At 39.2% G+C, this 16,582-nt stretch overlaps 1 protein-coding gene across 1 annotated transcript; it reads left to right on the top strand.

Annotated features, from left to right (window-relative positions):
- Window positions 1-5,272: 5,272 nt before the first annotated feature.
- On the top strand, window positions 5,273-6,871 carry LOC112170762. Its single transcript, XM_024308068.1, has one exon. The coding sequence runs from the start codon at window positions 5,273-5,275 to the stop codon at window positions 6,869-6,871; it is 1,599 nt and encodes a 532-aa protein (XP_024163836.1).
- The last annotated feature ends 9,711 nt before the right edge of the window (window positions 6,872-16,582 follow it).

Below are 16,582 nucleotides of genomic sequence, written 5' to 3'. Positions count from 1 at the left end.
ACTGAATACTCGCTAACTCTTGACCATTTTTAGCTAGTTAGGGGAAGAGCAAAACTGAGCTCCGGCAGAGTAAACTTAATTATCTCATTGCACTCGAAAGCACTTAATCGGTATGTTTGTCGTGATCCTTGGTAATGATGCAGGACTCGGGCCAGTAAAGGTACTCCAACATCACTACATTAGAAATTATATAATCTGTACAACGAAGTGGAAGAAACAATACTTGAACACAGGAATGTGGAACTTACATCTATTTCCATCCCCACTTGATAGTAAATATAAAAATATATATATACATAGAACTCAGTTTTTGAAATTTATCTGTTCATTTCCATACTCATTCTTAATATGTAAATGTGACCTAAGTATTTTGAATGGAATCCGATAAGAAAAAATAAATGGAATCGGAATTTATTTTTCCATTTGCACTCATGAGATTGTTGGTGCCAAAGGTCTTTACAGCAATTTACTCGGTCATTTAAATTGTTGTGTGCAGTGGAAAGAAAATAGTGATTCTAATTGGACGTCCAAATTTGATATTTGAACCTCCAACTTTTTTCAATTATTAATAGACTTTGTGAAGTTATATGAAAAGACAAATAAGGACATAGAGTGAAAAATGGAAAAATAAATAAATACTCTTCTTACCTACTCCAACCAAATATAACATTCAATTAAATTGTTTTTTTTTTTTTTTTCGAAATTTTCTTTCTTTTTGAGTAAAATAAGGTCAGCCCTTTATTGAAATTGAAAGCTTACAACGAAACGATGCCAAAAAGCATTAAGAAAGAAACAAACAGTATGAAAGAAAAAGGATGTGAACATTGCATCAGAAATAAAAAATGCAAGAGCAACTAAATCGAAATGCATCGCTGATTTTACACTACGGATTGCAGTCATGTAGTGATTTGAGTAGTCAGTGGTTTGACTACCCATGCAACTCCAACGCACAAATTGACAAAATTCAATTTGGCACCGGAATGAGGCCAGGGCACTCTCCCACCTAAAGATCGAGGGTGTCAGAACATGGCCATGTTGGCAAATGATCTTTCACGAACATGTACCATAAATTTAGGTCTCGAATCGAATACCAGTAACGCCCAGGAGCCCCAAGCCATTCTAGCATTTGACCAACAGCCCAACAAAGATAGTAGGTCACAGTCCAAATCCAAAACCCTCCTGAATCCCAGATTCGGATCCTGTTACAGACGCCACCCGCATCCCAGATCCGGATCCAGATGCATAGCCGGCTCCGGGTTAGAAACAACGGACTCCCATTCGATTTCCATCTCCAGGAACACCGCCGGCTCAATCCCACACTGATCGCTCCCTCACGATGTAGAGACCAAGATGAACAGTAAACCACCTTCAGCCAGCCATGGTGAACAACAGCCAGAACACCACCACTGTCCCATGCGCCCCCCCACAACATCCTCCTTCACCGGATCTATGTCAGCAACGATCTGCACTGACAATCCACAACATCTCCATTGCACAAACTTCAGAAGCCCCAGGGATTGACCATCGCTGCTAAAGTCCTCTGCTCAAGCAATTAAAATAAACACCCCACCACCACCACTACGTACGGAAAGCGACGAGAATAGAGAGAAATAGGCCGAAACCTCCATGAAGATCGATGGAGCAGGTATTGGAGCGGCGAACCCGAAGGAACACCGAAATTCAAACCCTAGCGGAGCTAGGTCTTATCTCTGAAATTTCCTTATATTGCCTAATAGTTTTATAATTTACCTGAAACAATTAAGTAAAAATTATAATTTCTATACATAACCCATCATTTAATACAAAAGTAAATTCAAAACAATCTGATTTGAAATTTTCTTAAACTAAATTAATTGAAGATTATAATATAGTTATTACCCGATCTTCCAACCCAAAACCCCTGAAATTCTTCTTAGCAAATTCAAAGGGATTCAGACGACATATCAAGACCGAGAACCAATCCTCTGATTAATTTTGGTGGAGAAGAGACATACTCATAAGAGAGCAATATCATGTGATTTTGATTCATTCTTTTTCTCATGGTTGAAGATAGATATAAAAAGTAGAGTAACAGATTGTTGTATATATCTCATGGTCAAGGGCGTTTTGGTAAAAATAAGGTGATCTACTTAGCTTTTAAGTATTCTAAAAAGTAAATTAGAGGTGTACTAAGTAAAGGATCGGAGGTCCAAATAGCAAATTTTGATGTCCAACTAGAACCAGCCAAAAGAAAAAGAAAAAGAAAAAGAAAAAAAGTTGAATAAACCCTGGAGCGAACAGAGGGGGCCTAGGGTCTTGCCATATTCGATACGAGGGAAGTGGTAGGCATGGAAGTGCCAATCCTTGGCACCAACTTAGTGAAATGGATCGAGTTCCCTATTCCTTCTTCTAACGCCGCCACCCCCACCGCCGATGCTGATACTTGTGTGACCTAAAATCACAAACCGGGGCTAAGTTGAGCAATAGGTGCTCAGATTTGGTTGGATTTACATCGAGCTTTATTAGTTAGAATCCTAAGCTTGCCTTGCAAACTTTACTCCTTTGTAACTTTTGTTCACTCATCTCTAATGCTGCTAATGAATGGTTGAGTTCAAGCTTGCCTTGCAAACTTTACTCCCTTGTAACTTTTGTTCACTTATATCTCTAATGTTGCTAATGAATGGTTCAATGCCCAGGCTAAATCACAACACAGTAATTTTCACAAAGTTGAAGATCCGTGTTATGGAGGTTTCTAAGCCCAATTCTCACAAATGTCGCACCACGCATGGAATCATTTAAACAACGAAAAGATCGACTAAACCCTCGAAATGAGCTAGGTTTGTATGTAAGAACCTAATTGGACATATCATCTAATAATAAAGTCTACACAATAATTATATGTGATGTCTTTCAAATAAATCAAAGGATCATATATGCAGTAAATCAGTGGCTATAATGTTGTGATTGATGTTATAGATTATGAGCCTAATAATATGTCTTAAAGGATATGAAATCAAGTGACTTAACCACTAAGGAGGTGCATATGGTAAGTGATAAATTATCTTTGATGGGTGGGTTCTATCACATGGCACCTATATAAGTCAAGGTCCCTGTTCTCCCAATTCTACCGGTTCACCTGTAATCTCGCCCCATTGAGAGATAGAACAAATCGCTGTTGGCATGGAGAGAACAGAAGACTTTGTCTTACCGAATCCTTGCTTGAAGACGATGGACTCCATAGGTATTCATTCTATCTACGAACATTTATAGTCATTCAAAATGTTTTGTACTTGTATGTATCTCTATCTCTATGCAGATTATGACATGTTCATATTTATTTTTATGATCTAATAGTGGTATTAGAGCCACTCTGCATATATAGAGATCGGTTGAAGTTTTGGTTGGTCCTTAAAAGAAAAAAAAATGATGTCTCTCTCTCTCTATCTCTCATTTTGGGATTTTTTGTATAAACAAAACAAAAGGAAAATTTGGAATAAAGTAAAATAAAATAAAACAAAACAATACTTGGGACCTGTGCTTTTTAACTCAAGCGGTGCGTTTTGTTCTATTAGAATCAATATGAATCATCCTTATTCTTCCGCTGCACATATGGGTTTTCACAAACCCAGTTTTGGGGGTTTTTCTTTCGGGTGTTCATGCTTCTTATTTACTCAAATCAAGGAGTTTACATACTCTTATCACATGCGAGCCCATATCATGTCTATTTTGCTGTTTCCATGCTTATACCCATCCATACTTCATGCTTCTATGTACATGCATTAACCTTTCCTTTGTTTCTGGTGGTGAACAGATTAAAAAAATTCTCATGTTTTATGCCCTTTATATATTTATATATTATTTCCTTGAAATGCTGGTTTGTTTGCTTGCTGGCCAGAAAGACCTTGTGAATGCCTTATGACTTTTAGTTAGTAGTACCATTTTTGTCTTACAGGTTGGTGATTTGAGGAGGACCCACCCTGAGCTTGAACCTACTGAGAAGGAATCGGAGGCATTATACTTCTGAAGCATAGATGAGCCTGAGCCCAGGAGTTTTAGCCTCAACCTATTAGCTAGGGCGATGATCTATCAATCCTACAAGTAAGTATTCTTCCTTTCATATGTTAAAGTTTTGTACATGAGGCCAAGTTTTGCAAAGCTTAATTGTTAGTTTGATTATTTGATTTGATTGTCATGTACTGGTACCACGTATGTTATCAGGCATCAGGCTTGGATTATCAAGTATGTGCAAAGTTCCGTAGGCATTGTGACTTTTAAGCTAACTGGAATTTTATGAGTGATTGAAAAAAAAAATACAAAAAACAAAACAAAACAGAGAGAGAGAGTGAGAGACAACAAACGTGGGGAAGCTCTTCTTCTTTTAGGTATTGTTGACGGATAATACTTGGGAGCGAAACCACATACGTTTGAGACTTGCATTAACGTCTGCATGCATGGCTTCGTGTATTTCTCATTCTTGAAAAACATGCTCAATATTGGTACACCATATAAACATCATATTTCAATGGATGAGTGAGAAAGAGAGAGAGAGACACAGAGAGAGAGAGAGAGAGGAAAAGATGTTGAAACCCAGCTGCAGCTCCAACTTTTCTCCCCGCACACTACTTCGAGGTCAAGGACAGCCAGGGAACAACCCGTACTTTTGATCTCGTCGATGCGCCTCCGATCCGATCTACCAAACCCATCTGCAAACCAATCCCAGCGCCTCCGATCTGATCCGATCTACCAAACCCATCTGCAAACCAATCTATCTCTCTCTCAATCGCTCCCATCCCCTCAGATCCGACCTTTTGTACGCCGAGTCGCCGACGCCGAGCACCAACAGCCGGAACTTCTCATCCGGTCCTTCCTTCAACGGCGACATCTCCTCCACGTGGAGCCTTCTCCTCCGACGCAGCAAAGCCACTCCTCGCCGGACTCTGCCATTGAACTGAACAAATGGGCTATCAGGACAACATGAATCACGCAAGGAAGCTCTCCTTGCATCGGTGATGGTCCGTGGGTTTTGATGAAATGGAACGAGAAACGGTCAGAACAAAGCTTATCATAGTCAGGTCAGTTTTCAGAAAATCTTGATTCAATTTCGTATTCTATTATTTGATGATCACAAGAACTCTAGTTGCATTCCCGGCGTGCGCATAGGCTAGTGTAGATGGTGACCGGATGAAATTTATTTTTCTTGGATGTTTTTCGTGTTCTCTGCAATTGCAACTGAAGGCATTTGTACTGCTGGGAGCATTGGGAAAACTTGAATATTTGTGTATTCAAGCATCAGATGGCTGTTTGCCCCTGGGCATTCTTGGGAGGCCTGGACATGGCCTCTGCGCCTCCTCCAACAGCCCCAAAATCACGCACTTTTGCATCTATCCTCGCTAACTCAACAGAGGCTGCTATATCTCTTAGCCAACTACCATCTCCGGTTGTTCGTGGGGATAAAATTTATGTCAAGATCAATGAATCCTTATATCAGGAGCAATTAAAGCAATTCAAAACCAATCTTATTGGTCGTCTTCTTCTTCATAAGGGTTCTAAACCTCTTAAGGCTGATGCCCTAAAAGGGTTGCTTGCTGCTCTCTGGCAGCCCTCAAAGCCATGGCGTCTTGTACCTCTCGGTAAAGGCTACTTTGACATTCATTTTGCCACAGAAGAGGATCTCCGTAGGGTATGGAGTGGAGGTACTTGTACTCTTCCTGATGGAATTTTTCGCCTAACTCAGTGGAAACCGGACTTTGTACCAGGAGATACCTTTCCTCAAACTCATGCTCAAATTTGGGTTCGGATTTATGGGCTGAGTCAAGATTATTGGCACCAACAACATCTTATGGAAATCGCTCGGGGTGTCGGAACTCCATTGCAAATTGATAAAGCCACAAGGGAAAGGCAATTCGGGTACTTTGCTCGAGTCTTGATTGATGTGGATCTTGCAGGCGACTTACCACCTACTTTGATGGTTGAGCGGGAAACTCATTGTTTTCCGATTGAAGTGGTCTATGAGAATGTGTGTACTCATTGTGGGAGGGTTGGTCACATGGTTGATCAATGCAGGTTCTTGAAGAGCTCTAACAAAGAGCAAAATGCTCAAGAACAAAAGGTTGTTAAAAAGCCTTCTCGCATTGGGCGTCAAGAGTATCGTCCCAAGACGGCTGTAAACAATGTTTCTGAGCAAAATTTGGACACTACCCCTCAGGTGCAACACTCCCCTGAGGTTGCAAACCATGATCAGATTACTAAATTTGCAGAAGATGTTCTCACTGAGGCCGTTGACCAGGAACTGGATTGTATTGCAGATCTAGTCATTAATGAACCCATAGTCAACAAGATGCCTGAAAGTTGTAAAGGCAACATGACTCCTCTTATCAATAAGAATAAAATTGCCATCCTTGCAAGCAAGGAAACTGAAGCAGTGGTTGACATTATTCCTAATGAATTTGCTCTAGTTGTTGGAACAACTATTTTGGAGGACCCTACGGTTCATATTACTGATGAGGATGATGAAGTTGACAGTGATAATGAAATGTGTGATGATGAGGTGAACTCCAATATGGAGCAAAAGATTTCCAGTGCCCAGCCAACCAACCCCCTTTCTTCACATAGTGGTCAGAGTTGGCATGATATGGTGGAAGAGGAAAATCTGATTGATCTGGTAGATTTACCTACGGGTGCTCCCCCAGGATTTGAACATGTTGCAACTTTAGCCAAGGATGTCTCATTAATTACTGGTCAAGGAGTTAATGAAAATACAGAAAATGGTTTCACACCGGTTCTCTCTAAGTCTCAACAGAAAAAACAAAGACGACAAGCTACTCAAGCTCTTGCTCGTGAAACTCCTTATCCAAAGAGGGACAGAACAAAGAATAAAAAGTACAATCAATGAAGGTTCTTTACTGGAATATTAGGGGAATAGGAAACAATGACTCCCAATCCGAGCTTTCTAATATTTGCCATATTCACAAACCAGATCTTGTTTGCATTGCTGATCCAAAGATAAAGTTCACCTCAATTTCAGCAGTTTTTTGGTCTTCTTTGAATTTGGATCTTATTGCAACTAATGATTGTGGAGCGGCCCTTCCAAATATTTGGCTGTTGAAGGGTTTTCATATCCCTAATCCGACGATTATTTCCAACTCCGAACAGCAGGTTACAATTCAGGTTCCTTTTGATAATGATCCCAGTCAACTTTCTTTTGTATATGCTTCTACCTCTTATATCAAACGCAGGGATTTATGGCAAGATCTTAATGCTTTTCGTCCTCAAACGTCTATCCCATGGTAATTGGGGACTTCAACGCTGTGTTAGGAGCCCACGAAAAATTAGGAGGCCCATCTCCTTCTCGCCTCTCCTGTGCAGATTTTCAAAGTATGTCAGATACTTGTGATTTTGTTCATCTAGATACTTCTGGTTTGTTCTTTACTTGGTCAAATGGTTGGAGCACCCGTGGACATGTTGAGCTTCGTTTGGACAGATGTCTTTGTGATACCACTTGGTTTGAAGCTTGGCCTTTTACTAGTTGTGTTGCTCTTCCCCGTGTTGTTTCTGATCATTCTCCATTGATTTTCTCTGCTTCAAAACTCTCCCCAAGTGGTCCCAAGCCTTTCAGGTTTCAGTCTATGTGGTTGCAGCATCCAAATTTTCATGCAGTAGTGTCTAATTGTTGGAATTCCTTTCAACTTTGTGGCTGCCCAATGTTTGTTACTGTGCAGAAATTAAAGGCTTTGAAACATTGTTTGCGTGATTGGAACAAAGCGGTTTTCGGTAATGTCCATCAAAAGGTTGCTGCTGCTCGTGAAAATTTAGTCACCATTCAACAAGATATCGCGACCCGTGGCATGACTGATCAAAGGTTTGAGGATGAGATTGCTGCAAAGTCTGCAGTCTTAGATGCTCTGAGGATGCAAGAAACTTATTGGAAAGATAGAGCTCGGGTTAAGTGGTTTACTGATGGGGATCGAAGTACATCTTTTTTCCATACTTATGCCAAGGTTCGTGCAGCCAAGAGTCAAATGTCTTCTATCCGTGTGGGGGAGAGGATACTTACTGACCCTTCAGACATTGCAGCACATAATGTGGCTTTTTATCAGAATCTCTATGATATTTCCTCCCCTTCTACAAATGTGGATGAGGTTTGTTCAGTTATTCCATCTCTAGTGACTGACGATGAAAATGTGGTGCTATCTGCAATTCCTACATCAGAGGAAATTAGAAGTGCAGTTTTTCTATGGATGGTTCTAGTGCTCCTGGGCCTGATGGTTTTTCAGGGTCTTTTTATCAAGCTTGTTGGGATATTGTTGGTTCTGATGTGGTGGCATGTGTTCGTCAATTTTTTCTTCAAAACTGGATCCTCCCCAACATGAATTGCAATTTTTTAGTTCTCATTCCAAAAGTCCCAAATGCTCAGCTTATTACTCAGTTTCGCCCAATTGCCTTAGCCAATTTTCTCTTCAAGATTATACCTAAGATTTTGGCTTCTCGCTTGGGGTCTATTGCTACACGTATAATTTCTCCTCAGCAATCAGCTTTTTTGCCTGGTAGGCGAATTAATCATTGTATTGGTATGGTTTCGGAATGCTTTAACTTATTGGACCGAAAATAGCAAAGGCGTTTGACACTCTAAATTGGGATTTTCTCCTCCGAGTTTTAAGTAATTTTGGGTTCTCTCCCACTTTCACTAGTTGGGTCAGCTCTATTCTTCACTTAGCAAGACTATCTCTTTTAATCAATAGCTCTCCTCAAGGTTTCTTTACGTGTTCTCGTGGTGTTAGACAAGGAGATCCTCTTTCTCCACTTTTATTCTGTCTTGCAGAGGAGGCTCTTAGCCGGGGCCTTCACTTACTTCTCCAAACCCGTCAATTGAAGCCAATATCTTTTCCCAGGAAATGCACTGCACCGTCTCATGTGTTATATGCAGATGACCTCATGGTGTTTTGTCGTGGGGACAAAAACTCTCTTAAACGGCTGCGTGGGTTTTTTGACCGTTATAGTGCAGCTTCAGGGCAATTCATTAATGCGGAGAAAAGTACTTTCTATCTTGGAGCTAGGTCTCGTCACAGGAAAGGTACAGTTCAACGTATATTGGGTTTTCATGCAGGGCGCCTACCTTTTATTTATCTGGGAGTTCCTATTTTTTGTGGAAAACCCCGCAGCTGCCATCTCCAAGTTATTGCCGATAGAGCTAAGTCAAGGTTAATGGGTTGGCAGGGGAGGCTTCTTTCTATGGCTGGGCGTACTCAACTTGTGCAATCTATTTTTCAAAGTATGCTTCTTCATAGTTTTTCAGTGTATCAATGGCCTGCATACCTTGTGAAGAAGTTATCTTCATGGGCGCGTAATTTTATATGGTCTGGAAATATTGAGACTCGGAAAATTGTCACTGTTACATGGACTCAAGTTTGTGCTCCGAAAAAAGAGGGCGGGGTTGGTATTCGTGACCTGGCAACTCTTAATTCTGCGGCTGTTTTAAGGTTTGCATGGAACTCTTTCACTTCTTTGAACCAATGGGGGGATTATATGCGAACTCGTTACCCTATATTATCTAGTTCCAAAGTGAGCTACCGCAAATCCTCAATCTGGCCAGGTTTCCGCTCTATTGCCCTTCATATCACCCACAATTGTCGTTGGATTATTGGAGATGGCCGTTCAGTGTCCTTTTGGAAAGATAAATGGCTTCAAGATCCAATTTTGGAAATTTTGGGTTTTTTCGACTGGTCAGGATTCAGTGATCTACGTGTGGCAGATTTCATCTCAGATCATTCTTGGCAGTTTCCCTCTTTTTTCCTAGATACCTTTCCAGACTTGTACAGAAAAATTTCTGATATTTGTCTCCCTTTAGACACAGAACCTGATATGCTCATTTGGGAGTCTACAGCCTCTGGAGAGTTATCTTTCACTTATTCTTATAACTTGCTTAGACGACACTTTATTTTGAGAGACTGGGCCTCTACTATTTGGCATTCCTTCATTCCTCAATGATTTTCTTTCTTGGCTTGGAGGATTCTCTTAGATCGCTTGCCCACTGATGATCGGCTGAAAAGAGGTGGGATTCTGATTGTGTCCATCTGCCAATTATGCAACAGTTCGGCAGAGTCAGCTTTACACTTATTTTTACACTGTCCTTTTTCCCAACATCCTTGGGGATGGCTGGCAACTCAGTTTGGAACCTCATTTCCTGCTTTTGACTCACTGTTGGATTTTTGGGTTGGCTTTTGTCACAAGGGTTTTTCCCCTCAGCTTTATAATTTGTGGTTGGCAGCTGGATTGCTTACTTTCATGGAAATTTGGAAGGCGCGAAATAGACTCAGGTTTGATAATCGTTCTCCTATTTTTTCTACACTGTGTTGTTCAATTATGGCATGGATTCGGCAATTTGGTTCTCTTGTTCCTGGTTACTACAAAGGCGTCCTTGATTCCCGACTTCTTTCTTCCCTTGGGGTGTGCCCCAAGCCCCGTAAAGCGCCCAAGATTCAACGTGTCCTATGGCATCCCCCCCCTCCCTCCTTGGGTTAAAGTTAACACTGATGGTATGGCGAAAGGTAATCCTGGTCCTGCAGCTTGTGGAGGAGTTTTTCGCGATGCTTCTGGGGTTTATTTAGGGAGTTTTTGCCAACCTCTGGGTTGCAATTCTTCCTTTTATGCTGAACTTTATGCTATTATTGTGTCTATTGAAGTTGCTTTCACTAGAGGTTGGACTACTCTGTGGTTGGAAAGTGATTCTATTAGTGTTTTAGCATCTCTCTCCTCCAATTCTTTCTCTCCTCCATGGGACTTGAGAGTTAGATGGCAAAACTGCCTGAAGAACATTCAGCAAATGCAATTTCGTAGAACTCATATTTTTAGGGAAGGGAATGCAGCAGCAGATAAGATGGCAAACTTAGGTGTTTCAAAACACTCATTTACCTGGTATCCTAGCCCTCCTGCAGAGCTTCACAGGTACTTGCAGGCTGATTTTTTGGGACTCCCAAATTATCGCTTCACAGGTTGCTGAGATGATTATGTTGGTTTGTCTTTCTTGCCCGCACCTTCTCAGAGGCTTTTATTCCCAGGAATTCGTGCGCAAAGTTAGCTTCATAAGCATCTACATGCAGGCGCAAGAGAAATTCTAGCATATTTCGAGTGTCAAGTTTTCACTTATGGGGCTGATTTTTTCTTCTTTTAGATTTGTTCATGAGGGGGAAGTTTCCCTCTCTTCTCTTGCGCTGTTAATTTTGTTTTCTCTCTTGGATGATGTATTTTTCTTCTTTATTATTAATAAATTGAGTTGGGGGACGGGCGGTGAGTTCTCAGAGTGGGGCAGACCCTTCACCTTCGGGTTTGAGGGTGGGACAAGTGCCCTGCATTGTCTGCCTCCGAGGAACTAATATCGCCTAATCCCTTTCTCCTTAAAAAAAAAAAAAAAAAAAAAAAGAGTTCAATTTATTTTAAAAAAATAAATAAATAAATAAATAAATAAATGGATGAGTTCAATACATTAGCAGTGTCGGTTAAGTACTCTTTGAGAGGCTTGGACAAATTACCCACCTCTAGCGAGGTTTGGGGAGAAAGTACGTACGTGGTTCTTATATTTTGTAATTTTGTGCTATAATTAGGGTCGGGTTACATAGTAAAACTATGTATGAAAGGATTATCTTGTAAACAGTTAGAATTAGGGTAAGCTTATTACAATCCTTGGACACGATGGAATAGACCGAGAAATTCCTAATTAATCCTTCTTGGACACACGTCTTTGTTCTCCTAATCCTTTGATTCCTATCTGTTATCAAACTAGTTGTTCCTAATCATTCTTGAATTCCTAATCCTATTCCATCGGTTGAGATTCAAGTATTCCTATATATGCATAACGTTCGTTGCAAAGAAACATCGAGATTCAGATAGATTTTCCTTAGTTGATTTCATTCTAAAGTTAAACACACAGGTATTTCTTTAGAAGATACCCCGTTAGCTAGCTGCTGCTGTTGTTTTGCTTCGGTTCTTGTTATTTGGCGATGCCGGTGAGCCAGTCGATCCTTGGACCTAGTAGTCTGCAGTCTCCAAAAACAAAGGAAAGGCCACCAGGCCAAGAAGGGAGCAGCAATCATTCATGTGTAAAGCTACAAGCACACAGACATGTAATTATTCCCTAAAATCTTCTTCTTCTTTTTTGAATAAAATTCCCTAAAATCTTAAAGCTTTGCAAATATATAGCAGACAGTATTATTGACCCAAAAACACACCACATCTATTTACCTGAGAGCTAGAAAGCACAAAGAGTATAAAGAATGAACAAAACAGAGGTATTTTAGAATACCTTATAATATTATGTTCCTATTTTCCTTCTCTTCTGGAATTTGAGGGTTTCTCAAAACCAACAGGCCGCATAGTGACCAGCGGTACGTTTAACCGTGTTTTAATTTATAAGAAATATAGGGAAAACAACAAAGGAGTGAACTTCATTAATGAAATATTTCAAGATCTATTTTCATATATCTGAGTTTCGTTCTAGCATTTATATTAGTCAATGTAAATTCATGCAAGTGATGCAACCATCATTTCGAATTTCCGACCAATTTCTGTAATATGTTTGATAAACCATCATTTCTATAATTTGCCATCTTCTTGGGGTGTTGATCTACTAGAGTTATAATAATTCTTGTATGTATATCTTTGTCTGCATTGTGCGTGCTTAATTCTTAACCTAGGCGTTGTCCGAAAGACAGCTAGCATCTACAATAAATTGATTTTGCTGATGCAATTGTATTAGCAAGTGATGAAGAATTTAGGCGTTGTCCGAAAGACAGCTAGCATCTACAAAAATTGATTTTGCTGATGCAATTGTATTAGTATCGTTTGCGATTGTATTAGCAAGTGATGAAGAATTTAGGTGTTGTCCGAAAGACAGCTAGCATCTACAAAAATTGATTTTGCTGATGCAATTGTATTAGTATCGTTTGCAATTGTATTAGCAAGTGATGAAGAATTTAGGCGTTGTCCGAAAGACAGCTAGCATCTACAAAAATTGATTTGCTGATGCAATTGTATTAGTATCGTTTGCAATTGATTTAGCAAGTGATGCAGAATTTAGGCGTTCTCCGAAAGACAGCTAGCATCTACAAAAATTGATTTTGCTGATGCAATTGTATTAGTATCGTTTGCGATTTAGTATCGTTTGCAATTGATTTAGCAAGTGATGAAGAATGTAGGCGTTGTCCGAAACAACGCTAGCATCTACAAAAATTGATTTTGCTGATGCAATTGTATTAGTATCGTTTGCGATTTAGTATCGTTTGCAATTGTATTAGCAAGTGATGCAGAATTTAGGCGTTCTCCGAAAGACAGCTAGCATCTACAAAAATTGATTTTGCTGATGCAATTGTATTAGTATCGTTTGCAATTGTATTAGCAAGTGATGAAGAATTTAGGAACTTCATCTAGTTTCTCTTTCCTCATTTTACTGTTCTGGTCTGCTGGATCTCGATATTATCTTTTGTTGTCTTGAACCTCTATGTCTGTGTAAACATCCATCGGCCATCACATCCCCGCAGTTTTTATCCGCAGATCTTGACCTTTAAATTCTAAATCTTTTGCGCCCTCCCTTGTTCTTTGCAGATCAAAGGTCTATTCTTTAATATGTTTTTGTTTTTCAATTACGTCCAAGAAGAGACTTTCTCACACTTTGTGGTTGACATTCTTATTTCTGTGGCAATTTTTTTCTCTCCATGGATTCGTTCATCCAAGATTTCATGCACTTAATAAGTTATTCATGCCTATATTTCTTTGTTAACAACAATTGTGCAAGTGGATGTATTGCCACAGTCTAGTTTCTCTTTCCTCATTTTACTGTTCTGGTCTGCTGGATCTCAATATTATCTTTTGTTGTCTTGAACCTCTATGTCTGTGTAAACATCCATCGGCCATCACATCCCCCGCAGTTTTTATCCGCAGATCTTGACCTTTAAATTCTAAATCTTTTGCGCCCTCTCTTGTTCTTTGCAGATCAAAGGTCTATTCTTTAATATGTTTTTGTTTTTCAATTACGTCCAAGAAGAGACTTTCTCACACTTTGTGGTTGACATTCTTATTTCTGTGGCAATTTTTTTCTTACTCCATGGATTCGTTCATCCAAGATTTCATGCACTTAATAAGTTATTCATGCCTATATTTCTTTGTTAACAACAATTGTGCAAGTGGATGTATTGCCACAGTCTAGTCTGACAACAAACATTGAAACATTTTCCCATTTCTTAGCTTATGAGTCAAAAGATTTATGCTTTTGTGCCCGAGTTCTGACAAAGGAATCTATTATCTGCTGATTTATTCGTCACCAGTTTCCCAGAGTATATATTGCAAGATCTGTGGTTGACTATCACAAAGTTCTAATGCATTCAATTGGAGTATGGAAAAAAAAAAAATGTTGTAATGAACTCTACCTAGCCTTAGCCCTATGCCAAACGTATGTAATGAACTCTTCATTCTAAATGCTTATGTTCATAATATTTGGATCATAGTTAGTGAAAAAAGGGACGCGTCTAATTCGACAAAAAGACGTACATATGTATTATTCGGTTTACTTTATCTAACGATACGGTCAAATATTTGGTAAAAAAAAAACGTGATACGACAAATTTTTATGTCTGAATTATACGTGTATAATTCGGCCAGTAGTAAAAAAAAGAACGGAATAAAAAATACGGATATATAGAACACTATTTTTTTAAAGCTTTTGATATGTTTATGAGACGATTTGTTATATATAAGCATGTAAGCAAGTCTAAATTTATTATAATTATTCACTCAGACGGCCTATCAATGATCAAATCCAGATGAGGATTTGCAATTTTTCATGTCAACCTTCTCGGCACTCACTCATCCTGCATTGCAATCATGCCTTTCCAATCCAAAATGTTACCACCGATTTGACAGCCACATCGATTAATTAACATAAAGACAAAGCAGACTATGAAATGAGAGAGAATTCGATTTGACAACCACATCGATTTGCCCTAATTTTTTTTCTTCTACTTTTCCATACACAAACACAAACACAATTACATAAAGAAGTAAACCGTAGATCAATGAGAGACCAAGTTCAAGATCTGGGCCCTCAAGCTTATTAACATATTGTAAACCACACAGATCCCTAAGATGAAAGCAAACACAATGAACATAAAAAGAAATAAACCAAGGATCGGATCCCTAAGAAACATATTTGGGCCTCAAGCTTCAGGCCTGTCCTTGAGGAACAGTGGGGCACCACCATTCCTTAGGAGACGGCAGCCTTTGAAGCGGATCTTGGCTGGAGCTACATCGGGAACCACCTTCTTGTCCTTTGGAGGGCGTGGATCGATCTTCACCTGGTCAACGGCGTCCTAATGATTCGCCAGCTCAGCCTTCTTCTTCTTTTCATCATTTATTGTGTGCACACTTCCCTTTGTATTTTCCACTAGTCAGTAGTCACAAATCCCACGCGTTGCTGCGGGTTTATTTTGTTCATGAATTTTATACATAATAAAGTGGCAATTACAATAGGAAGATCCTTGTTTTCAATTGGATATATCTAAAATCAAGGAGTATATATAAAATCTATTAACTGCAAAATAGTCATAATGCAATTGGAAAAAGACAAACGAAAAAAAAAAGTACCATAACAATTTTCCATCCAGTATCATTATTTTCTCTTTGTAATCTTAGAAAATTCTTTTTAATGTTCGACGTCAGGAGTTACACTTTTTAACTTCTTCCAACTTGTCTGCCATGATGCTTAAACTTGACTAACTAAATGATTCTTCCTCCGATGTCAAAGGAATTTAATCCGTTCTTGATATCAACTAATTATACGATGCTCTTTCAAAGATTTATGGGTTATTATCATAAATGGTACCTGAACTATACCTCAATCTTATCGATGGTACCTGAACTTCAATTTTGATCACAACCAGTACCCGAACTTATCGATTTTATTTTAAATGGTACCTAGAGCCACCTCCGGTCACTATTCCGACTAAAAATGGCATGGGAGGCAATCATAGTGATAATTTTTGATGATTTCAAGGATTGCAATCATATATAGTGATGATTTTTTGGTAATAGACTTGCCTTGAACTTTTTTTTTTTTTTTAGATTTGGCTTTTTTGGCCGGAATAGTTACCGAATGTGGCCTTAGATACCATTTAAAATGAAATCGAAAAGTTCGGGTACTGGTTGTGATCAAAATTGAAGTTCAGGTACCATCGATAAAATAGAAGATAAGTTCAGGTACCATTTGTGATAATAACCCAAGATTTATATATGCAAGGTATAACAGTTCTTTCAGAGCGAATGTATACCTTCGACTTCCTGAGAACAAAATTTTTCGAAAGCTAGCACTCTCACTCCAAAATATTTGTCATTGAAAGTTATTTATAATTTTTCTAGTTTTCAAAGTAATAGATTACCAATTACCTTTGTTTCTCATCAGAGACAGCGTTGGTTGCTTTCATTAACTCGTAAACTCTTGAGGCTAAACCCTTGATTACAATAAGCATCTAGAGAACGGCTTGAAATGATATCAGGAGTCTCTACCAAATAAACGTATTGAACCAAGCACCAACCAGCAAAGAGTGCCTTATTAGCTACTTGA

This window comes from Rosa chinensis, chromosome 6 (assembly GCF_002994745.2).
Source record: "Rosa chinensis cultivar Old Blush chromosome 6, RchiOBHm-V2, whole genome shotgun sequence".
NCBI classification, from domain to species: domain Eukaryota; kingdom Viridiplantae; phylum Streptophyta; class Magnoliopsida; order Rosales; family Rosaceae; genus Rosa; species Rosa chinensis.
The sequence above is the reverse complement of the archived record's forward strand: the minus strand, read 5'-3'. Positions and strand labels throughout refer to the sequence as shown.